The 25,391-nt window shown below is 42.9% G+C and overlaps 2 protein-coding genes across 2 annotated transcripts; one reads left to right on the plus strand and one right to left on the minus strand.

The window, feature by feature from the left end:
* Positions 1-660: 660 nt before the first annotated feature.
* LOC146376559 (uncharacterized) lies at positions 661-17,825 on the plus strand. Its single transcript, XM_084946742.1, has 11 exons — positions 661-854; positions 938-1,048; positions 3,580-3,774; positions 3,868-4,045; positions 6,306-6,489; positions 6,708-6,805; positions 6,975-7,358; positions 7,550-7,726; positions 8,095-8,282; positions 9,523-9,746; positions 17,222-17,825. The coding sequence occupies exons 1-11, from the start codon at positions 762-764 to the stop codon at positions 17,823-17,825; spliced, it is 2,436 nt and encodes an 811-aa protein (XP_084802868.1). The 5' UTR covers positions 661-761.
* LOC146376560 (uncharacterized) lies at positions 14,465-16,019 on the minus strand. Its single transcript, XM_084947558.1, has one exon. It carries the CDS (start codon positions 15,622-15,624, stop codon positions 14,467-14,469), a length of 1,158 nt encoding a protein of 385 aa, XP_084803684.1. The 5' UTR covers positions 15,625-16,019; the 3' UTR covers positions 14,465-14,466.
* Positions 17,826-25,391: the final 7,566 nt, after the last annotated feature.

Raw genomic sequence — 25,391 nt, forward strand, 5'->3', positions numbered from 1 at the left:
TGACATGGCTGCGGATGACGCGATTAGATTACAGATACTGAAATTCATCGGTAGGCTGTAAAAGAAAAAAGAACGCTTGTTAGTGAATTAAGATGTGCCTTCTTAGTTTTAGATTTATCATATTTGTATTATTTTTTAAAACACATTAGGTGCTGAGATGGGGAATGGACTTCCAGCAAAGACTGCCTCGATTTATTCACTGAGCTGCAGGATCACAGTGACCTTACAACTTAAATGAAAAGAGAAGGTCCCCGTACAGTTGTTTCTGCAGACTCTCACCCGAGGACCTTATATAATCTTATATAATCTTTTCCTGACTAAACTATAATATACATCCTACTCACTGTGAAAATTATAGAGCTTTTCTGTTGCTTCCACCCAGGTTTTCATTTAATTATCTCACACAAAAAACTTTATAATACCACCTTTAGGGAGCCATAACAGTACAGCTCAGGAAGGTAATAATAGGAATACATTACCATGATCACAGACCTTTGAATCTCTACCCACATCTTTGATTTATACCCTAAAGGTAATATTGTAAAATTAGTGATTATAGAAATAAAAGCACCATTGTCAACAGCCTGGCTGAAGAATGATTAGCAGTACCTTTACCTCATTATCATTTTACCACAAAGTGTTTACAGTGTTCCAGGTGTCTACTTTAACTTGTGATAATCACACTTTTTCCTCTTACGAACTGTAAAAGGTGGAAGAAAACCTTTGACGGTATATATTCAAAAACACGTGTTGCTGGAAGAATGGAGTCGATGAGAAGAATCAGACGGAACAGCAAGACTCTTCTTCAGGATCTCTTTTACAGAGGAGTTCACGGAGGAGACAGAGACACTCCTGTGAGTCATTCTATGGCCATGTTTCTGATCCATGGCTGACATTGCATCTGAACGTTCTCCTTTTCTGAATATTTTTTAAACAGATCCCAGCTCAACCTAGAGATGCTAAAATGATCCATTCCATTGCCAGTCTGATTAGAGCAAAAAGCAAGCTTCTCCTCCTTGAGAATCCAGACACTGTGGAGATCTACAAGGTCAGAAAAATCCTGAACAGCATGCTAATTTGATAAAATTAGTAACAAGTCCCTTTTTCCAAACACATGAGGCATGTAAACTTCAGGAACCTAACATATAATTTTATTATTTTGCTTAAGAATTATGACCAGGTAAACTCTGAGATCTCTATTTGCAAAGTTTATTTACTGAGTGTGAATATAAATGAGAATTTAAAAAATTACAAAACTCAAAAATAAGACAACAAAAAAAGAATATACTCACCAGCCATTTTATTTATAGGTGGATCACTGTAGTATTAGGATGGACTCACTTTTGTCTTCAGAACTGCCTTAATTTTTGTCGGACTAAAATGACACTGGACACTTTCCTCACAGCTTTTGGTCCGTGCTGACATGACACATCAAACAGTTGCTGCAGATTCATCAGACCAGGCAAAAGTTTTCCAATCTTCTATTGCTCAATTTGGGTCAACCTGTTCAAATTCTAGCCTTAATTTCTGGTTCTTAGTTGACAGGCGTGTCACCCAGGGTGGTTTTCTGCTGCTGCTTCAAGGTTTGACGTGTTGTACATTCAGAGATGCTCTTCTACAAACCATGATTTTAACAAGAGGTTATTTGAGCTATTATTGGCTTCCTATCAGGTCAAAGCAGCCTGGTTATTCTGCTCTCACCTCTGTCAAGAAGGCACCTTTACCTAGCAAACTGCTGCTCCCTTCATATATTTACCTTAATAGGGCCATTCTCCAACAATCACACAATGTTTAAAGTCACTTAAATAACTTTTTTTTCACTCATTCTGATGCTCAGTTTGAATTCCAGCAGGTCATCTTGACCATATCTATATGTCAAAATGCAGTGAGCTGCTGTCATGTTGTTGGTATTAGATATTCACATTAACAAGCAACTGAAAAAGTATACCCGATAAAGTGTCTGGTGAGTAACTATATACATGGATTGCATACGAAAATACGAAATCACACAAAAAATATATAAGAAGAGTGTTGGTATGATACCCATCATATAACAGACCTGCTTATTACAGTGGGTGTAGCAGCATTTCAGTCTTGAGTTAATTCAAATTTTAAGATTTAAAGAAAAAATTATCAAAGAGGCAATCATCAGGACTGAAATTTTACCAAATAGGTCATTTCCTACACTATAACAACTAAATAGTTGTTTCCTTTTGTCTGACCAAAAGTCATTCAGAATTTAAAAAGGAAAAAAAAAAGAATAAGTAAAGCGTTACTTTGTTTGATCCCAGCAGTAAAATGTGTTCTCTGCCAAACTTAACTATCAGCTGCAGCAGCAGAAAGCAGCCCTGGGCTCCCACGAAGCAACTCCAGCTGTTTAACGAGAACCATGATGCAGAAGAAGCACCTTAACATGTTTTTATGTTCCTTGACAGCAGCACTGACTACTATGCCTGTGTGCAATGCCTATTAACATGTCATTATTATATTATTACATGAGTAAGTAATACTGGTCAGGCAATACCTGTCGCCCCTACCTGTCGTCAAACTAATTTATTTATTTATTTATTTTTAACCTCAGTTAAAGTTTGATGTCTTATCAAACACAGTTGTGATGCAGTTGCATGGCAACGACAGGCAGACAGACATGTGAAAGTGTTCAAAACAGACCTTGAGGTAGTTCCAGTAGGTGTCTCCAGGACCATATTTTAACTGATACAGACACAGAGCCACAGAGTGAAAACAATGCCAGCTACACTATCATAGGTGCACAGCAAAATCTCCAGTGTTAAATTAACACTAGAGAGTGTCTATATGGGTCCACACCTCTGAGTGTTAAATACAACACTGTTGAGTGTTAAATTAACACTTTTGACAGTGTTATATGTTTAAAAGTAACCTAGTCAGTTTTGAAGATTAACAATGGCTAACACTGAGCAGTGCTGATTTTCTAACACTGGAAAATAACTCAAAATGTTAGAAATATTCCAGTGTTAGAAAATCAGCACTGCTCAGTGTTAGCCATTGTTAATCTTCAAAACTGACTAGGTTACTTTTAAACATATAACACTGTCAAAAGTGTTAATTTAACACTCAACAGTGTTGTATTTAACACTCAGAGGTGTGGACCCATATAGACACTCTCTAGTGTTAATTTAACACTGGAGATTTTGCTGTGTGGGAATGACAGTAATACAAACAGACTGGGAGAGGGAGACACAGAAGATTTACAACACCTTGTATTTTATTTATTTATTTATTTATTTTGTTTATTTTTTATTTTTTTTGCAGCCATAGATATCGGTGGCTACCAATATATGTAGAGAAGCAGAATGTAGCGTAACTGTAAATAATTTCTTTCGATAACATTGATGAGCTATGAAAAAATAAAGTATTCTTTTTAAACTGTTCTTTGAAATGTTGCATGTATCTTGTATTCTTATAATTTGTAACTTTGTAATATATTGCATTATTTAATTTAGTTCAGTCTGTTACTGTTCTTATTGTCTTGGAGCAACTGTAACCAAATCATGTCATTAGGGATTAATAAAGTATTCTGATTCTGATCGTCTCATGTAGCTGAATGAGCCTGGAGCCCATTCTAGCAGACCTGGAAAAGGTGATGTTTATCTCCCAGCCATCACAGCTAAGGCTTCAAGTCTGAACTCAATCAGAGGCAGTCTGAGTCAGTCGTGCCCTTACCTATATGACAAACGAAGAGGATCCTTCTCCTCAGTGGCTTCTCAGAAAACAGGAGGTCGCACTGCAAAACAGGTAGGCTGATATTTTTCTTGCAACAAAAACAAATTCAAACATGTTTTAAACCCTTCTTCTTACACTGTGCACGTTCTGCCCTCTTCTTATCAGAGCAGCCTTAAGGCACAAAAAGAGGCAAAGAAATCCAATGTCACTGTGACAATGACCTACCTTGGACAAAGACATCGGAATTTGGAGCTCGGGTCAACTCAGGATGAACTGAAAGTACTCCAGCAAGTCAATGGAGGAGAGAATATTTGTGTCTTCAAAGGCCTCGTAACTCCAGGCGGTAGGAACTGCTAAAGCTGAAACCGTATCGTTTGAATGGCCAACAATGATTCAGAAATTAGTTTTTTATATTTCTTTATATTTGACTCCCTTTTGCAGATTTTAAGGTGTTTTCTGCCATTAAGGGGGTCAAAGTAAGAGAAAGAAATCAGTGGCATTAAAGTGTCCACTGCCACAAGCTTAATTCCTCATCAAAGCAACATTTTAATGAGAATGATGAGAACACTGCCCTGAGACAGAATTTCAGCCAAACACCAATAAAAAGCTGATGTGTGACCTGATGCACTGTCATCGCATAAAAAAAGTCAATAGACAAGACAAGTTATTTCATCTTTGCAGTCGGTACATGTTGATATACACTGTACAAGCATCACTCCAGGGAAGGAATCTCAATGTCAGGCAAGAAAGAGGTTATGGATTTCTGCTTCAGACTGCATGTGTGATGTGTTTACAAAATCCTTGGTAGGAATAAAACAAAGGAGCAGACAATACACAGAAGCACAATCCAAACAGTCGATCCCACAAAGTCAATGAGATATGTCGTGATTATTATTGCATTGGTTTTACACTATATATACAGTGATATGTGATTTTGATGGCAAGAGTGCAGTGACCATTACATACAGATTTAGTTATATCTAACATTTTGAAATAATGTTTTGTTTCCAGTTAAGTTCATTTTAATAAAGTATGTTTTTTTCGGGAGCAGGGTAGCACTGTTGCCTTATAGCAAGAAGGTTTAAGTTAGTTTAAATAGTGATTATGGCAACTTGTTCAAGGTTTACCCTGCCTCTCGCTCTATTGTTGGTGGTATAGACTCCACCCCCCACTGTCTTTGAATTGACTAAGCAGAATAAAATGAAATAGATAGTATAAAATGAAAAAATAGCCTTTTTTGTACTGTCTGACATATCTGTTTTTTTAAAGATATTTTGAGACACCAATCAATGGCTGGAACTGCAACATAAATTGCACTTGGATCTGCGTCCTGTTTTGAGTATTGCATCTCTTGATTGCACCTAAAAAGGGTCTCTTTCTAAGTTAATGTTACTATTCCCAAATGGGAGTTGCAAAAACCAACCAGGATGTGGTATGTTTCCAGTGCTGTCAAAGTGGAGGTTCATTCTAAAATCAAATAAACATGTTGTCTTTCTGACCTTTGGTTCCATTTATCCATCTAGATAGTTTCAGTGTGAGTCACTCAGTTTTGGAGATATAGCCTGCAGAGAACTATTTTCCTTCCACTGAACTACACCTGCCAATCCCACTGAGCTGAGGGAAGCCTATGGTCTAGCCCCGACAAAAAGCTTGTGCACAACAAAGCAAACAACATTAACATTGATGGTTTCTTCTAAGAACTTGTGTTGACTCTCGTGTCTTCTTGTCTGAGTTGTAACATTAGCTAGCTACATTACTTCCTTTGGTTTGGTTAGAGGACATAGTTGAAAAGAAAAGAGAAAAGAGTTCCTGAATGAAACTGCTCACACCAAAGTTAATGTTTTTTGTGTTTGTTTGTTTTTATTGAATCATAATTTCTGAAACAACAGAAGTCTGATACTGTATCTCTACAGCCAATGTCACCAAAAACTGGGCAACTCAATCCAAAGCAATTTAGAAGAATAAATAACGCTACAGGCCAGAGGACGAAGAATCTGCAGATTGATTTTGGGGTAGACTAGCGCTGTAACTCTGTGTTTTTTAGACCTACTTTTAAACTAAACCATTTGAGGCAGCAAAAGATTGAACACAATGTTTAACTAAAGATAGAAGCAGTGCCAAACATCACCACATGATGACAATAAGCAAAGATAAAGTAAAATTTGATTAAAATCATAAAAGTGATTTCAATCTCCAAATGCAACCAGTGATGATATCAATTATGACTAGTGTTTTGGCCCCAAGTCTTTTTGTGGGTTTTGCTGCATGTGTGTGTGTGTGTGTGTGTGTGTGTGTGTGTGTGTGTGTGTGTGTGTGTGTGTGTGTGTGCGAGAGAGAGAGAGAGAGAGAGAGAGAGAGAGAAAGAGAGAATATGTGAGCTGTGTGTTGCAGGAGGGTTTTGTGTGACACATGAGATTGCAGGAAGTGCAGAACACCTGGCCACTGTTTTTGTGGACCACAAGCCAGTTGTAACACAAGACAAATGCATAAGAAACCATTACCAAATGTGATGACCTGCAGCAAGAAAAGCCAAACAAGACTACCCTCTAAAAAGATCAAACGATATCTACAATCTTAATATTTGTGCTGCTTGCATCTTTCAGAGCAGTTCCAGTTTTTGTCTCAGAGACATAGAGGTTACCCATTCAGTGCTTCCTTTTATGTCAATGGCATCATGGTGACCAGGATCAGTTCCTGCTGTGAGTACCGCTACACTCCTGGCTTCCAGCAGGGCAGGAAGAGCTGCTTCAGATTGACTTGGCTGGCTGGTGGGATACCCTGCTACAGGTAAGATTACATCCTCTGAGAGACAGACAGCATGGCACTGGCAGAAAAATGAGAATTTAATACCAAATTTCAAAACATGTTGGGTAAATCCATTGTTTTGCAGATATAATGTGTTGTGGGTGGACACTGAGGAAAAAGGAAGCATATTTTACAAGATCAGGGGGTGATGTTGGTACAGTAGGTAGAATATAATGAAAGCATATTTCCATCCCTTTCAGATGCACAAGTCTCCGAACCAAATACAGCTCTAGCCAGCAGCTGAACAACGGCGCAAAGGAGAACTTAAATCTTTCTCTCGAGCAGAGCACTGGCAATGGTACTAAGCCTGGAAATGAGGGTCTCAATTTTCCATTTCTTCCTAAAGCTTTTCATCAACATTTTTTGATATCAGGCCCAGTCCTTGCTTTTGATCAACTACTTTAAAGACAAGATGTCTCACAAAGCATTTTTTCCTTCTCATTTTGTCTCTAATGTTTCCAAAGCAGGCGTCATCGAGTCATGTCCATCATCCCCTCTATTTATCCCAGCCAAACCTGTGAAGAAATCAGTGAGGAGGACAAGAAAACACACCAAGGAGGGCAGCAGAGGATCAACAGACAGCGAAGACCTCCCTGTAGCTGGAATTAAAGAGACCTCCAAAAAGAAACGACGCAAGGGTCAAACTAATCAGAAGGAGAGCAAAGGCAAGACAGCTGGAAATGACAGAGGAGAAGAGAGACAAGACGGCAAGAGCTCAACGAGGTCAACAGTGATGGAAAAATTTGAAGACAAGGCATCATCTGCCAGACGAGAGCAGGTCAGAGCAACCAGCCCTGTCACAATCCTGCATACGGGGCAGCCGCCATCGAACATGATAAGCAAATTTCCCGGTATGCAAATTTTAATTTTTATCTGGTTTGATTCCTGTAAGACAAGATGGAAAAATAGGGAAAATAGAATCTTCTGGCCTTTCAAGGGGAGATACAGATGACCTTCAAACCTTCTGCCTGTGGTATCTCCATATCTCCATATTCTTTGCAGAGAAAGAAAACAGAAAAGAAAAGAGTGTTTCTTTTTAAAGATTCATTGCAGGATGAGGAAGCACTGACGAAGCAGAACAGAGAGAAACAGAAGGGCCTTGGATCAAATGGGAAAAACAGAGATGGGGAAAAGCTGAAGGACTTCTATGAAGAATGTGTGGAAATGAGTGCTGCGTTGAAGCAAGGCCCAAGCAAACATCACTGGTTCAAGGCAAACAGTGAGTAAAGAAACCGCAGCACAGTAGGACCAAAGTGGAATCCCCCTGGAGAGCTGTAGCTGATTTACATAATACACATAAGCAGAAAAAGGTTGAATTTGCAAGAAAGTGATGCATTGAGAAATGTCTGCTTAAAGGAAGATGGATGACGTGTGGGAGAGGTTATGCAGATACACACATGCCTGTGTGCATAAATTTTAGCTGATCTGCTTTCTCTATTGCTCAAACAGAGGCACAAACTGAATTTTAGATTTTATTATTTACATTTTCAAATTAACCGCGGATATCAGTATCACTGCATGCACTTGGCTTCAGGACAGTTGGTTTTATTGCACCTGAGATGTTTAATTTTCTTTCTGTATGCCAAGTCCTGGAGAGGTGCCGGCTCCAGAAGAGGCTGTCATCGGGCCCCAAAGCTCAATGCTCAGATGTGGAGCTCAGTGCAGAAAGTGACACCATTCTGCAGCATGATGGAAAGCCAGAGGAAGAAGAGCACATGGTTAATCAGAGCGCTGGCACGGAAGAGTCCGTTAGAGAGCAAGACCTGCAGGCACAGGTGTGTGTATAACACAAATTACTGTGGTGAAACTGTGTTTTTGCCAGAAGCTTTCCTGGCATTAAATCACTGCCAAAAGCCTCGATTCAAGCAGATTCTTCCATTCTGTGTTTTTGTCAGAGCAGGAATTGTATCTGCCAAATAATATAATGAAATGTCAACATTAAAAAACAATTTGCCCATTAAAGTAATGCACGTTCCATTGTCCCACTTCTCAACTAGCTTTAAGGTTGTTCATGTTTTTCCACACTCTGACTATATTACCGTGTTCCAGCTATTCAATAAATAATGTAGTGTTTACACAGAGAGAAACACAGGCTTTTATTGAGTGCTACCATTTTCTCTTTTAATTACTGCTTCATATTTTTAGCTTTTAAGCACAAACGTCCCCCCTGAGGAACTTGTCCAACATGTAAAATCTACCCTGATAACAGAAAGGTGGCAATATGTCTTAGGCATGTAACACTGATTTGGCAGATAAAATGTTGATTTCATTTCATTTGGATGAATTCAGAGGATTTATTCTATTATTTGGGCTTTGAATAGAAAGACGAGTTGTTCAAATGGTCGCTGAGTTTTATCTGGGGCAGGCAGGCATTTCACTCGGTCATACCGATCATGATGAAAAAGCTTCCAACAGTTCCTGAAAAATTCCTCAAGGTCTAGCAAAATGGCAAAGTAGACGTGGCCGACAGCCAGACCATATGTCTCCGGACTCTCATCTTGTCTGTGTTTAGAAAACCTCTAGCACCTGTCTCCCCCACATCTCTTTCCCACCCGACAACACATCTCACATTGTGTGCTGTTGCGCACATTTACAAACAGTAAATGCTTAATGTTAATATTCCTCTCAGGGCTCAGATGCAAAATGCATTTCTGTATGAAGGACAAAATAATAATCTGCACTTGTGCAAATGTGATTTCTGTATTTTTATAACAGCTGCTTCTCTTGTAATTGAGGTAACCTAGAAGTTAAATGTAATATGTTTTTGTCTGTATCATATCTTTGCAATTCTGTGCTCTCGCATTCTGCACCACTCTACAACAAGATTACAGAAAAGAAGAATTCACAGATATAAAATATATATTCCACACAGCACAGTGCTCTAGTTTTACAGTAAGAAACTGTTCTTATGGATAACAGTATAGCGACACTGTATTATAACAGTTTCATTTCCCGCACTGTAATTTTAGAGGGACTTACAGTTTTCTGTGACTTTCTCCTGGTTTGTAAATGTAGCTTCATGCCATGATGACAGTGCTGAGCATATCTGATGAGGTGGAGCAGCTGGTTCTGAGGAACACGGACCTCACAGATGACCTTCTGCTGAGCCTGGCGGGGTCACTAAAAAGCAGTCTGTCAGAAGTCACACTACTCAATCTCAACCTCAACCTCATTGGCCCCTACGGTGCTCACATTCTGCTGGACGTTCTGAGAGTGAAGCCCCAGGTCAAAGGCCTGCAGTAAGTCCTACGCTTCACTGAGTTGTGTCTTATCAAAATCTGACAAAGAATAACATTAGAATTCAGAAAACATGCCCCCATCTAAAAGCATTTGAATATCACTTTTTTAAAAAAGAGAGAGACAGGAATATGAACGGAACTGAAGAGATAGTATAAAAATGCAGCAAATCCAAGAAACACAGTAACCAAAGTAATGGATATATAAGTATCACATTAACTGTGTGGGAATTTCAGCCATTTTTATACACAGTTCCCCATTTTCAGCAGCTTATATTTAATTGGTTTCCTTATTATTATTGTGACGCATTAGGCGGATAAAAGTCTGGAGATGATGAAGTTGTATTTGGTACTTTTCAGTGGAATTCTCCACACGAGGTCTAAAAAGATGTCCTTGCAAGTGAGAGAGCCCATCTTTAGGCTATGATAGCAAAAACAATTTAGAAATCTCGCCCATTCTTACAGGAAAACACTGTCAATAACAGCAAGACCAAAAGACGTTTTAAACCACAGAAGACAACCAAAGGGAATGATGGAAGCATTCTTCCCTTGGTTAGAAAAACAACTTCACTACTTAAAACGTCGGGTTACTTAACGTAATCCCTGGTTCTTTGATAACAGAGTGAGGTGTTTCACTATGGGAATCGCCTCGGCGTGACCAACTACGGAAGCTCCAATGACACCACGTCTGTCTATGACAGACCTGTCGAGCCGTGCTCAGGGCTCCGCCCCCTCATACTAACACGGCCGACCAGCTCCTCCTAACTCATTCCAAGCAGATTTCTTTCCGTGCCTAAGCAAGGAGGGAAGTGTTGGTGAAACACCTCACTCTGTTATCAAAGAACCAGGGATTACGTTAAGTAACCCGACGTTCTTTTTCTAACTTCGCTCGGTGTTTCACTATGGGAGATATGGCCCACTCCCGGATTGCGCCAGCTCCTGAAGCTACTCTCCAGTGCTACTCCAGGATCTCAGGTCGAACCTGAGGCACCAGAATCCAGCACCGTCTGAGCCAGGGATGACTGTGCAACATCCAGCCGATAAAACTGGACAAACGTGTGCGGCGTAGCCCAGCTTGCTGCCGCACAAATATCCTGGACTGATACACCTCTGAACAATGCCCAGGATGTGGCCACACCCCTAGTGGAGTGTGCTCGGAGTCCCGGGGGGGCCTGCAAGCCCTTACAGCTATAAGCCAGAGCTAAGGCCTCTACAATCCAATGAGCTAGCCTCTGGCGTGATACGGGCCTGCCCTTGTGAGGGGAGGCCCAGGAAACTAACAGCTGATCTGACTTCCTGAATCCAGCTGTTCTGTCAACATAAGTCCCCAAGGCCCGGACAGGGCACAAAGTGTTCAGCCTCTGCTCCCTCTCTGAAGAGAATGGAGGGGGGTGAAAAGCTAGGAGCTCTACTGTAGAGCACCTGTATGATGTTTCCAACACTTTAGGGACAAAGGCTGGGTTAGGCCTCAGGAGTGCTTTAGTGAGTCCCGGGGCCAGCTGTAGACAAGAGGGGTGAATAGACAGAGCCTGTAATTCACTAACTCGCTTGGCTGTGGTTAGAGCCAACAGCAGAGTGGTTTTAAGAGAGAGAAACTTCAACCCCACTGCCCCAATAGGCTCAAAGGGGTGGTGGGAGAGGGCGTCTAAAACGACTGACAGATCCCATAAAGGGACCAGTGGTCTAGAAACTGGGAGCGTTCGACGCGCCCCTCTCATGTAGCGACCTACAAGGGGGTGCTGCCCGGCAGGTTTATCACCAAACCCCACGTGGCAGGCTGAAATAGCTGCTAAATAGACCTTTATAGTGGAAAAAGCTTTCCTTTTGTCCAGCAAGTCTTGAAGAAAACACAACAGCTCCACCACTGAACACTGAAAAGGGATAATCTGCTTTTCATGGCACCACTCTTCAAAAACACGGCATTTACTGCTGTAAATGGAACGAGTGGAGGAGGCTCTGGCATTCTGAATGGTTTCAATAACCTTCGGAGGCATGCCTGCTGCCTTCAAATTCCACCTTTCACGGGCCAGGCCCAGAGAGCAACCTGGTCTGGATGGGGATGGTATATCTCCCCCCGCGCCTGAGACAGAAGGTCCCTGCGGATGGGGAGTGGCCATGGCTCGTCCACCAGAAGCTGGATGATTTCTGCTATCCAGTGTTTGGATGGCCACCGTGGAGCTATTAAAATCAGAGACAGCCCCTGATCCCTCACTCTGATCAGTGTTGGGGAGATCAGGCTGAGGGGAGGGAAAGCATACAGCAGAGTTTTTGGCCATGGATGGGCCAGCGCATCCACGCCCAGTGGCGCGTGTGCGTCTGACAGGGAGAAAAACAGGGGGCACTGTGTGTTTTCTCGCGAGGCGAAGAGATCTACGATCTACTGCCAAATCTGCTCCACCACCTGTGGGTGAAGCCTCCATTCTCCGAACAGTGGATTTCCTCTGGACAGGAGGTCCGCCCCCCTGTTCAGAATTCCTGGCACGTGAGTTGCCCGAAGGGAGAGGAGCCGAGTGCTGCTCCACATAATTATTTCCCTGGCTAACCTGTGTAGCTGCCGGGAACGGGTGCTGCCCTGGCGGTTGATATAAGCAACTAGTGGAGTTGTCTGTTTTCACTAAAACATGTTGACCCCGGAGATACGGCAGAAAATGCCGTAAGGCTAGGAGCACCGCGCGGAGCTCCAGCACATTTATGTGATTCAGAGCGAGTCTCTGTGACCAAACGCCATTCACTGCTCTGCCCATCATAGTTGCACCCCAACCTGACAGGGATGCATCTGTGGTCAGCGTCACCCTGGATGATACTGCCCCGAGCGGTACCCCCGCCGCGAGAGCTGTCGGGCTCCTCCAAGGCCGGAGAGCCGCGATACACGGCTGCGTTATTTTTACACCCCGACTGAGATGTCGGCGAGGGCACAGCTGCAGAGAAGCGACCCACCGCTGAAAATCTCTCATCATAAGCAGCCCCAAGTGTACCACCGATATCACCGAGGCCATGAGGCCGAGGAGGCGGAGACAGAGTCGGAACCGCACGACTTTCCCCAGCTGAAAACGGGAAAGACAGTGAGTGAAGGATGCGATCCTCCGCTCTGAAAGTGCGATACAATAAGAGATGGAGTCTATTCTGAGCCCCAGATACTCTGTAAACTGTGCGGGTTCCAAGTGGCTCTTTTCCAGGTTGATTGTGAACCCAAGCTCCGTGAGGTGATTCACTACCACCTCGGAGTCTTTGATCGCCTGCTCGCGCGATCGTGAGCATATTAGATAATCGTCTATGTAAGAGAATATTCTGATGCCGCTGTTCCTTAACGGAGACAGCGCTGCCTCCACACATTTGCTGAACACCCTTGGAGCTAAGGATAGCCCGAATGGGATAGTTTGAAACTCGTACGCTACGCTCTGATAAGCGAACCTGAGATATTTCCTGTGTGGAGGATAAATGGCGATGTGAAAATATGCGTCTGATAGGTCGATTGTAACAAACCAATCGCCTGTGTGAATTGAGCGACAAAGCGTATTGTGTGTGAGCATTCTGAACGTGTATTTTCTCAAATGCTTGTTTAACACACGCAGATCCAGAATAGGACGGAGTGACGTTCCGTCCTTTTTCGGGATGAGGAAATAGCGGGAGTAAAAGCCCTGCTGAGCTTCTTCGCTCGGAACCGCTCCGATCGCCTGTTTGTGTAACAGGGAGGATATTTCCTCCTCCAGCACATTCGCTGAATTGCGACTGGCCACAGAAGCTAACACTCCGCCGAATCTCGGTGGTTTTGCCGCAAACTGTAGTCTGTAACCATGGGAAATGGTTGACAAGACCCAGGGATGAACTGCGCATGCGCGCCACCGCTCCAGCCGCGCTGCGAGCGGGCCTCTGAAGAAGCGGTAGCGTGACGTCACCCCTGTCTCCCGGAAGGAGTTGGGGCTCTCCCCCTCGGGAAGAGCGTGAGCTCCCCCCGCTGGGAACAAAGACAAATTGCAGTGATTTTCTTTTGTTTTTATTTTGAAACTGGGGGGGACATTCTGCCCTTGGCAAACTGCCTGGCTGCAGAAATGCACGTTTTATTTCTTTTGTTACCCCCAAACCACAGTGAAGTGTCTGATGACTCTGGGCAGTGCTTGGTGACACAGACAGAGTGCTTAGAAGTGTTTGGTGACACTGCGCCATTTGTCCACAAGTCTGTCCTCCCTGAACTGGAGGAGGAGACTGAGAGGGTGCTCCTGGTGAACTGGAAACTTCCGGAGACCCTGAACTTTGGAGTGATTTGGTTACCCCTTCTAACACCTTCCTTCTCTTTGGGGAAGAAAAGAGGGGTGACACAGAATGCTGCAGGTGTGCTAGGCTGACCGCTTCTTTTTCCCCTCTCCGGGGTGTGACGGCTTGTTCTTTGCAGCAACTGCTGCAAAGGAATGCTTGCCCCAAGGTCTTCGGTTCTCTACCTTGGCCTGGTGGGCACCCTGCTGGCCTCCTGCTCCTCTCTGCATTCTGACCCCACTCTGTCTCCCTCTCACAGCTGCTGCTGTTGCTGCAAAGCCAGCTCTTGGCACCTGCTGGGGCTGAGAGTTAGGTTTTCTGGGTAAGCAGAGGTTGAATGCTTCACCCTCCTGCTTTCTGTGGGTGCTTGTTTCTCTCATTCTCTCCAGGGCTGGGCCAAAGAGACCCTTGGTTGGGTCATAGGCTGCATCCATGACCTCAGCCTTCTGAGCATCACCTTGGCCTGACAGGTTTAGCCACAAGGCTCTCTCACCCGAGACTGCAAGGCCCATAACGCGACCACACCCTTGGACTGCTCCCCTGGAGGAGCAAAGAATGAGATCACGCAGATTTCATCCCAGAGGGCTGGGTTCGGGGAACCCGAGTCAAGCTGACGGCCCATGTCTTCCAGAATTTCTGCCTGATATGCTGATAGCAGTGTGACTGCATTAAGCGAGCATACTGACTGTGCAGCATATTTGTACGTCCTTTGATAAATAGATGCCGTGAGGCGATCTATCTTGTTGGGCAAAGAAATGCTAGAAGAAGCTGAGATTTCCCTGCGGTTAGGGTGAAGGTGATACGCCACTGAAGGCTCCACTGCTGGGGGTTCGGTCAGCCCCAGTTCACCCATCCCCTGGATCTCAAGCTTAGAGCAGCCCTTGGTCGGAAGCTTGCTTTTAAAAGGGCTTGACCAATAGCGACTCATTTCTTTCATGCAGGCTGGGACTGCTGGCAGAAGCTGCTTTGATGGCGGCAAGGCTGGTGGGAGCCTCTTGCCGTCATACAGGTCGCGTTCTGCCCCTTCGGCATCCTGGGCGGCTGGCCATGGGATGCCTAGCTTGGCAGCAGCCCGTTTGCAGACCTCGTACAAATTGCTGTCCACCAGGGGTGCAACTTCAGCCCCACTCGGTGGCCTGGACTGCTGGGGAGGAAAGGTAGAGTCATCCTCCTGTTCCTCATCCATGTCCTCCAGGTCGAGGAGGTCGGAGTCGGCATCGCCCTCCGCGTCCTCGCCACCCGGCTCGCCCACGTTTTGATCGAGGAGGTCCTCGAACGATGGGGGCATGAGCGGGGACTCTTCTTCCATCATGTCCGCCCAGCTTGTGGAGGCTCGCGGATGACGGATATCGCTCGTAGCAGTAGCAGCCGACAGGCAGGGGTCCTGACTGTTCGTTACTGCTACTCTCAGCCTCCTTTCCAGGACTTTCTCTGGCATCAAAGCACAGTGTGGGCATCCCTGAGGGTCCGCCAGTGAAGCCTGAGCATGCTTGGCACCCATACAGACGATGCACATTGGATGAGGGTCCCTGCCCGAGATGGTGGCACCGCATGATGCGGGGCACGGGCGGGATGCAGCCTCTTTAGCCTTCGGCTCCGACCTTTTGGCGGGAGTAGGAGCCGTAGACATGGTTAGCGGAAAGGGGTGAGACTAGGCTACACCAGGCTCGTCTCGACACGTTAGCCCGTAAGTAGCTAGGACTAGCAGCGGGTGTTAAATCCGATCTAGTCGCGGCGGGAGTCAGCTCGTCGTGACACGTTAGCTGCACTCCGCTAGCCAATATCGTTAGCAACTTAATGCTAACCGAACCCTAGGTCGACCAACAAGCTAATGCTAGTGAGACGCTAATGTGGTTCGTGGCCTGCTAACAAGTTAATGCTAGCCGGACACTGAACGAACAGCTCGCCGTAACGCGTTAGCCCGAGTCACACAACATCGGCTACCTCGCTAACTAAAACCAGGAACCGCTGGGACAGGTCGCCTGACGCGGTTGCTGTTCCACAGTGCAACTCTAAGTACACTTCTTTCGAAGGACTTGCTCAGCACGATATCCAAACTGGAACCGGAAAAACTGCGTTCGGCGACGTACTCCTACACAGGACGCCTGAGAACTGTTAAGCAGCTAATCAAGTTAGCCTGGATGCGCTGAGGGAGCTCAAAGTAGTTTCTCACGGGAAGAAAGCGAGAATGAGTTAGGAGGAGCTGGTCGGCCGTGTTAGTATGAGGGGGCGGAGCCCTGAGCACGGCTCGACAGGTCTGTCATAGACAGACGTGGTGTCATTGGAGCTTCCGTAGTTGGTCACGCCGAGGCGATTCCCATAGTGAAACACCGAGCGAAGTTAGAAAAAGAACCAAGTAAAGAACACAGAGACTGCACAGCTGAAGGTCTGATGCTTCACAGTGCAAACAATAAAACATACTGCAAAGGTGACCCAAGAGTTTTTAAAGGCAAAGAAATATTGTATATTTTTTAATCATCAAGTCAGTATCCTGATTTTTGATTGTTTTTATTTACTGAAGCCAAAACTTAAAGCATAGAGACCCACAAACAAGCGGTAAGTGAAGGCAAATTATCGAGACAGCGGCAGAGTGGTGAGAAAGACCGGCCCCTCTATTTCTAGAAGGCCTTTGTTGGCGACAGTCAAGCTTGTGACTCTGCGTAATTATTCTGAGACTTCACTTTTTACAGATTAAACAAATGAGATGAGATTTTCAGCTAGCAGACTATTTTTAATACAGCCAATGAAAAGTGTATCTTCATCTCTTAAAGGGGAATAGAGGCAAAGATATTCCTGTAAGGGCTTAAAAATAATTTACCTGTGAAAACACATGAATATATTTCAGCATTATTCCCAAATGCACCAGTTCAGTTCTTCAGTTCTTCAAAAACCTTAAATCTGCATTTAACATACCAAATACATCAACCCCTCAACAGGAAAAGGTGTAACAAATTATCAGGACATTCTGCAGTTTTCTGCAGATTCCATTTTACTGCAAAACTGCAAAACAAAAAGACACACACACACACACACACACAAAATCCACCATTTGTGTCATCCAGTGTCATCCGGTGTAAAAAAAAAAAAAAAAGGCTTTCTGCCTGAACTTAGATGTCACATAAGAGAAAACTTAATATCAGGGTGCACACAGCTACATTTTCAAGTGAGTGGTTCATGGAGGCTCAAAAATAAATCTCCACAGTAACCTCTATTTTCTCTCTCTACAGCTTGTTTGGGAACAAACTGCGTGACCATGGAGTGCTGACCCTGTTGAACGGAATAGCTGAGCTGCAGGAACAAACAGCAAGAGCAGCTGCTGCTATCCAACAGGCTATGCTTTTCCCACCAGAACACGATATGCTACCTCAGCTGCCCTCTGGATGGAGCTCTTTCAGGCTTTTTACACTTTTAGAGCTGGATATTGGAGGAAATGGTTTGAGCAGCGATGGGGTGAAAGTGTTAGCATCATATATGAGATCCCATTCCTATCTTCAGTATTTAGGGCTAGCACAGACCAGCGGTGCCGATCTGGCAGCTTGGAAGGAACTTTTTGACAGCTTAAAAGGAAACAGCTCACTGACTCAGATCATCCTAGACGAAAATAACTTGGGTGACCCCGGGGTCAGGCTGCTGGCTGACATGCTGAAAGAGAACATGAGTTTGCAGCAGGTGGATTTAGACAAGAACTGCATCAGCGATGTGGGAGGAAATGACATCATGGGGGCTTTGCTTTGCAGGACACAGTTTCCACTGAGGCATCTGAGCCTCCAGGAGAACAACATCAGTGCAAGACTAATGAGCAGGATACAGGAGGAGGTAAAATATAAATGAGTCCTGCAGGGGTGGAAGAATACATTCGCAAACCCTGAAAAACTATGTAACATAAACAAAACACTGACTTGAAAACTCATAAGGTTTGTTGTTTACATTCCGGAGGTCAGAGAGGCAAAACCTGACTCATTTGACTTGTTTGACCATCAAACACACACAAACATAAAGAGCTCTTCCTTCCTATACCTGGGTGGCCCTGCTAAGAAACACTGCATCTCAGTTTAGTTCTGGCAGGTAGTGTGGGAGGCATGTTTACTTTGGTCTGGATGCATTTTCAAAGCGATATCAATGAACTGAACCTTATTTCTGTATGCCAAGGTTACATCTTCATCTTGATTTTTTTTTTCCTACTTCCCACCAGTGTTACCCCTCGTGACTCCACACCTACTTCGCTAAAATCGACTCCAGCAAGACTCCAGGCTCGTTGATCCATCTGTCATTCTATTGAATAATTTGCTGCCTTCTGACAAAAAAGAAACCACAGTGATTCATTCCACCCACAGTATTTACAAGTGGATGACTTACCCACAACATTTTCCCCCAGAGCATTGCAGTAGCTCTTCTCCACTTCTACAAATCAAAAGAGTTATGGACAGTCAACTATGCCACATCAACTACCCCTATTTTGTTAGTTCTTGCATCTTCATGCGTTAGACAGTACTTCTATTCATAATCTAAGAAGCAAAACTAGGCCACACTCATCTGGATTTCAGGGCCGTCATCTCATTGTTCTATCAACATAGACATTCTGAGAATAACTGTACCTGTGATCAAAGCTTGTCAAAGTGGTAATTATCTCCTCCTCTCAAGGCTGCCAGTAGTGATTCTGTTGAAAACAACCCGTCCATATTTCATCTGCAGTCTCTGCGAATTCCTTTCTGCGGAACCCCGATAAAGGCGCTCCTCGAATCCCCAAGCGGATGACAGATAAATGAGACTGGTGTTCCTGAAGATTACATCTGCAGACGTTATCCGGCGTTGCTGCACCACACTGAATAAGCTTCTGTTTGTGGTGTTTGTACATTTAGAATAAAGATGTCTAAATTGGGGTGTCATGATTTGTCAGGTCAATTCTTAGTCCTGCAGAGGGATGTTATCACAACTAAAATAAGCCCGTGTTTCTTTTTAGTTTTGACTGCTGATATTCTAAGATATTAACAGCCACGTTTGCAGTAGATTCAATACAGAACAAAGTGGTACACCATAACGCTTGGCTAAGCATAAGCTGGCAAACACGAGTCACACTGTAATTCGCAGACTCCTTCGATAAGGACTTTGTGCTTCTCTGTTACAAGTAAACCTCGGATCACTGACCCCATTGTCCATCTGCTAATGTATTTAGCCTGAAAGAAATCCTGCAGTGTTACAAGCTTCTTTCAGCTGCTTTTCCAAAAACAAGGCCTTCAACCAGAAGCTCAATCTGTTAGGAATTTACAGGTTGGCTAAAGAAACAGTTCCCCCTTTCAGGCCTTTGTAGATTACTGAGCAGTATCACTTGCTGCTGTACAGTCACATAAGGTCTTGGAAGTGCTGTGATGTCCACTGTTGTTTTAAAGTCAAGGTATAATCAAATCAAACACATCATTCGTCACATTTGCAGATACTGCTAATAGATGAACTACCTAAATCCTTGAAAAACAAAGAATCACTCTTACACAGCTGAAAGTAGCATACGTAGGTGCTGCTGATACACTGTTACACAGGAGTAAGGTTTCAAATAAGCGAGACTGTGCTGTGGGGAATTGGATAATGGAAAGTCTTCAGAATCGAGTTTCTTGTCTCTGACTTAGGGCAAAAACAAAACAAATGAAGTGAACAATAGTTACCTATCCTCATGGGAAGTTCAGTGATTCAGACATTCTTTAGGGCAGGGTGATGCAATTTATTTCCACTTACAGTGTATAAATGGTCAGTGTCTGTTTCCAGAGCCATTAACTTTTGATGTCTTTGTAATTTTGTCCCACGGATACGCACAGGTGGATTCAAACTTCAAGTTAATTCTTACACTCGCTTGTGACATGGTCACAGAGATGGCAAGTGTTAAGATTTGAATGAATGAAAATCCAGGATATGAAAAGAAGAGTGAAACCTCCTAATCTTTAATCAACAGGCTGAGCTTGTTGGCAGTTGGCAGAGAAAGCAACTTGTGCAAGGAGAAGGCAAAAATCACATTCCAAACTATTCCATATCTGCAGTGTGAATTACTGTGAAGAATAGGGCAGGTCAGATCTTTACATTCTTTGTCATGCAGTATATATGGAAAACCAGAACCCAGCACTGTGCAAGACACTGATGTTCTTCTTTTGTTGCCTGTTTGTGTTAGGTCCTGCACCTGCCCCATTTCGATGTGATTCTTCATGTATTTTTCAATCTTTTAAAAAGCTAAAATACCATATTGTATTATTTCCAGCGCCAAAGCATGCTGGGGGAGACTGAATCCACCTGCATCTATTCCACCATAACAGTGTGAGTCAGTGTATGACATGAGGGAATGGATGCGCAGAGGTGTATGTTGGTGTTGTGTGTTTTTATGGAAGCCTGGGGGTGGTTGAGCATCTGTTCTATATGCCAGATCTATGCTGACCACAGGGATACAACAATTTGTTTCAGCTACACAGTCCAAGTTGTGAATCTCAACCAGATGGAAGCTGCTTTTTGTTAATTTCAAATATTTCTTTATGGGGACTGGAGACAGGCTGCAAGCCCTGAAACATTGCTTGGCTTTGCGGCAGGCTAATTATAAAGAGTCAGTTTGCCAATTTATGACAATGCAAAACAAATCAGCTAAGCCCTCGTCTTTACAGAATACTCTGCTCTCTTTTCATCTGTTGCAGTAAACAGAAGGGGAGCAGGAAGCTGATGTTGGCTCATTCTTGCTGCACATTCAAAGCACAAGATAAAAATGAGGGTTTCTGGATTTGTGACATGTTCTGTAGAGCTGCAGAGATCAGAGATCATCACAGGGTGCAATCCATGACGGAAGAGCAATTCACAGACGAGCTGTGATGACGATGAATACAAAGCCGCAGGAAAGTAAACTGTTAGTACTTCTACTGACATTCAAACATAGTGTGTGGCATATTATGACAGGACTGGTTTAGAAAATGAGCAACCTAGTGAGTGAGGAAATCCCTTGAAACCTCAGTTATTAAACCACCGTTTGTTCTGCACATGCTGCATCGCCACCTTTACTAGTACACTGTGTGACACAGTATTATGAGGATGCTGAATGAAGAGTTTTAGAGTCCGCTCCTTGAACAATTGCTCCTGCTGCTGTTTGACATTTGGCAGAAAGAGCAGCTTTTCAATATGGATTATTCATCAGCGGTTTGATCCCCCACTCAAATGTCACCACAACAATGCCTCTGACTTGGCAGCAGCGTCTGTCTTTCTGCAGCTCCACGGGGTAAGGAATTGGCAATAATTACCACATCTAATGTGGCCTTCAGACAGATTCAGTCTTTGTGTTCTAGCACAACTTCAAATTATTATTATTATGCTGTTAAAGAGGGTTAAAATCTTGAGTTACCCTATCACTGCATTATTGCGTTCAGTGCACTCACTTATAATATATTCTAAAAAGTAGCAAAGATGGCCGATACATGAACTGGTGCAGCATATCAGGATGAACCAGATGACTGGTGCATTGTATTATGCCGGAGTGTAGAGGGGGAAAAAGTTTATATGTATGTATGCATGCCGCAAATAATGTGTATTTTTTTTAAACCTGCATTCAATAACTGTTTGTGTGATACACACAATAACATTAAAAGGAAAACTGAGAAAACTGCCATTATGCTTGAAAATGTTAAATATTAACAAACTGAAACAACTCAGTGGAGCAATATTATTAACTTTATTTTCCCTTTTCGGTCACCATTGACAAATTTCAGTCCAATATTCTGTCTCACTTTGTTTCCACAAATGTCTGAGAAAAAAACGTCACTACAAAATGATCCACACTGTTGAAAGCTAGTTCTTAACTTTACCAGTCTGTAAAGTTAATATTCCCACAGCTGCCTTCTGTAGGAATATTTAAGGCGAGAGCCGTGAGACTAAACTGTAAAGTTTAGGTTCAGGTACAGCTAGGTAGATTTGGTGTGCAGTAGTCTTTACATGCGCACAGAAAACAGAGTATAGCCTAGAACTAACATAATATGCTATTGTTAAAGTAGAACAAAGTACAAAGTATTTCTGGGCTGAACATCAAAACTGTGCTTTCAGATGTTATCATTCTTTTTGTAGTTGAGGGGAAAAAGCAGAATTGTTAGTAGGGAAATGAAATGAATATAGTAGTATTTGATACTATTATATCACTCTTTTCCTCCCCAAATTTCCTGTTGTAATATATGGAATGGGTAAACAGAACACCAGGGCATGCTCTTATTGGATCCAGCTGTGGCTGAGCAGAGTCTGCTGCATTCGGCTGGCCCCATTTCCCCAAGACATGAGAGTAAAACAAAAGAGTCTGTGTTTATCAGACAAGAGTTTCCATCTCTAGAGCATGACATGAAAAGATGTGCCATGTGTTAAGCTCATATTTTAAGGTTTGTTATAAAAATAGAACAGAATACCCAAAAATATCCCGTTTACGTTTTTACTCAAATTGAATCCAAATTGAATTGAATATATCACCATAAATCTTAAACTGTGCAAACTGAACTGTTGCTTATAACTAATTAGCACTCAGTTGAACAAATTTGCCTTCTATGCTAATTGCAATGCTAGTTACAACGACACTGTCTGCAGGAAAATCCACCAATTTTCCACACACACACAGAACTTCTCACTTGGGTCCTGTGAAGAAGAGAATATACTATTAAAATACTCATAGAAAATCTTGCAGCTTTTCCATCAAAGCTAATTCATGCTTTCCACTAAAACAAGCTTTTGGCCTGAACTGCGAGGATGCAGGAAAGTATTTGCTTGGATTGGAAGACGACTCTTCTGAAACTGCTGTCAGGTAGAAAAGCAGGAATTTAAATCCCAGAGGCCAAACTGAAAAGAGCTCTCAAACTTCTTCATGTCAAAGACCACCAACATACATCAGACCACAAACCTTTATGTGCCCAAAGGAACCATATCTGGAAAGACTTCAAATATCTACAACACATAACATTTTACTGCCTGTGTTACATAGGAAAGCTATTACTGAAGAACACTCCCTTACACAAAAAAATGTGTATTTTATTGGACAAATGGGCCCTGGCTAAAACCTAAAGGGCCCAGCTGATCTAGAAAATAATTTAGAGTGTAAATGATTTAAATATATAATTATTTTTTTCAGGAAGCATAAATAGGTTTGGGTCTGAGTGCAGCGAGGATGGAAAATAAATACGCCATTAGTTTTAATTGTTGATAATATGAAAGTAAAATAAAAGGTTTTGCTAGGAAATACCTTACAATTTAGGACAATTAATTTAGGGAATTACTAATGAAAATAATTAGCTTTCTTTTAAATTTGTGGAGAGGCTCGTGCCCTGACAGCAATATGAAACTATTGCTGGCAATTATCTTAACTTAGATACTGAAAACCAATTTTAGGCCTATCAATAGGCAGGATCTCTGAAAAAAAAAGAAAAGGAAAATTCACAAAAGGTAGGTGAAAATGTAAAAACTGAACAAAATCAAAAATAAAATAAAAATAAAGATGGATAAAAAATAACACATATCATAAGACCACAACATAACCATGATCGCAAAAGCCTGCTAACCTTTGTTTGTTATTAGCCGAGAACTCGGAATAAAAAGTCACTGATGACAGTAAACACCCAGGCATGCAGGGGTGTTAATAAGTCCTTGATGTACTCTGGAGCAAAGTCATTTAATGTTTTAACAGTGATTAGCAAAATTTTGAAATCAATATGGAACTTAACAGGCAGCCAGTGTCAGTTTGCCAGTACTGCAGTAATGTGCTCATACTTCTTGGTGCCAGTTAAAATCCGGGCAGCAGGGCTGTGAAGCGAGCTCTAAATGATGCCTGTATAAAAAGCACTGAGACAGTCGAAGTGAGAAAAAAGACCTATAAATTACGTCCATCTTTCATATACAGTTTGTCTAAAGATAAAATAAAGCTCTGAAGCTCGTTCTGTAAAACGCTTTATTCTCTTACACAAAAGCTGAATTGCAAAAACAGCAAACTGGCAGATCTGTTGCACTTAAATAGACATGTTACCTGGTTTATATTTTAATGCTAAGCTGAGCTAAAAAGTAACCATCTGCTTCTTCTTCTTCTCATTTAACTCTTGGCAAGAAGATGAACAGGCATGCATCTAAGAACCCCTTGGCAGTTCCTGGGCAACAATTTGAGAATCACTTGCATAGGCTGCTGCAATAATCATTACAAACCCCATGAAACTTTACACTCCAGATTGAAGATCTTCCCCTAGGCTCTTCCACAGGACATAGCTCTCCTTGTCTGTAAACTAAAACGTGTGGTAACAAAAGCTCACATCCGGCGATGCTGAGACAGGTACATGGGAAGTGCTCTTTCAAGGTGGTGAGCTCCCTTCCTTCCTGGTCATGAGAGGACGAACTGTGTGGGGACTCTGTGCGAGGAGAAGAGATCCAGTTGCAGACGGCTGAATTGGTGCTCTGTTGGGTCTCCCCTGGACACTGTCATAGCGTGTTTGTTGAAGGCGGGTCAATGAGGACTTTATTTGGCAGAGGAATTTCGCAGCACACGACAGTACGCATGCACATACACACATATATGCACAAGTTGGAATCAGTGCAGCCCTGCAACCCTGTTATAATGGTGAGAACGGAAGTAAACAGTGAAGAGGCAGGGGGTGAAAGGGGGCTGTCACAAAAAGCTGGATTAATGGTTTAAATGTCACTTGATTAAATTAATTGTTCGTTTGTCAAAGCGGAAATGTGTTCCTCGCTTTTGCTGGGGTTTGGTTGGAGTTTGATGGAACTTGACACAGACAGAGTAGTTGCGAAGCACAAACAGCAGGAGTGTTTACACTGCAAATTTTCAAATGTCAGACAGATTACTCTGAAAAAGTTCAGTCACACGTTTCACAAGAAGTTAAATATTTTCGTAGAGCGCAAGTGGATTGGGGGGTGAGTCCACAAAAGTACTTTCATGTGGTTTTGCTTCACCTCAACTGATTATGTAGATGGAAAAAACCCAAATTCAAATTCCTGGGGGTTTCTGACTCTAAAAATGTGTAAATTGCAACAGTTTCAGGTTTTTGTGACATGCAGGTTTGGCCAATAATATTATTTGCTGACATAAATGATCAGAGGTATACTTTCAATATCAGCAGAAGTGCAGAACAACTGAGGACGCACACACAGAAAGATGCAGAGCAGTTTTAGTAGTTTTTGCAGTTCATCAGTATTGCTTTTGCTGGAATTTGGCAAATTAATAACTACAAAGTAGCTGGAGGACCTGTTGTCATGTTGGCATTTTTGAAGCAAAAACTGACCACATTTAGCCAACATGGTAGAGTTCTGGGTTATCACTAAATGCTTGAAAGCACGACTAGTAAGTTGCACAGATGTCTGCTATTTAGTAGGCTAACAGTAACAGACTAATAAAAAAAACTGAAATTCACT

Source organism: Perissodus microlepis, chromosome 12 (genome assembly GCF_051167445.1).
Source record: "Perissodus microlepis isolate ML-2025 ecotype Zambia chromosome 12, ASM5116744v1, whole genome shotgun sequence".
NCBI lineage: Eukaryota > Metazoa > Chordata > Actinopteri > Cichliformes > Cichlidae > Perissodus > Perissodus microlepis.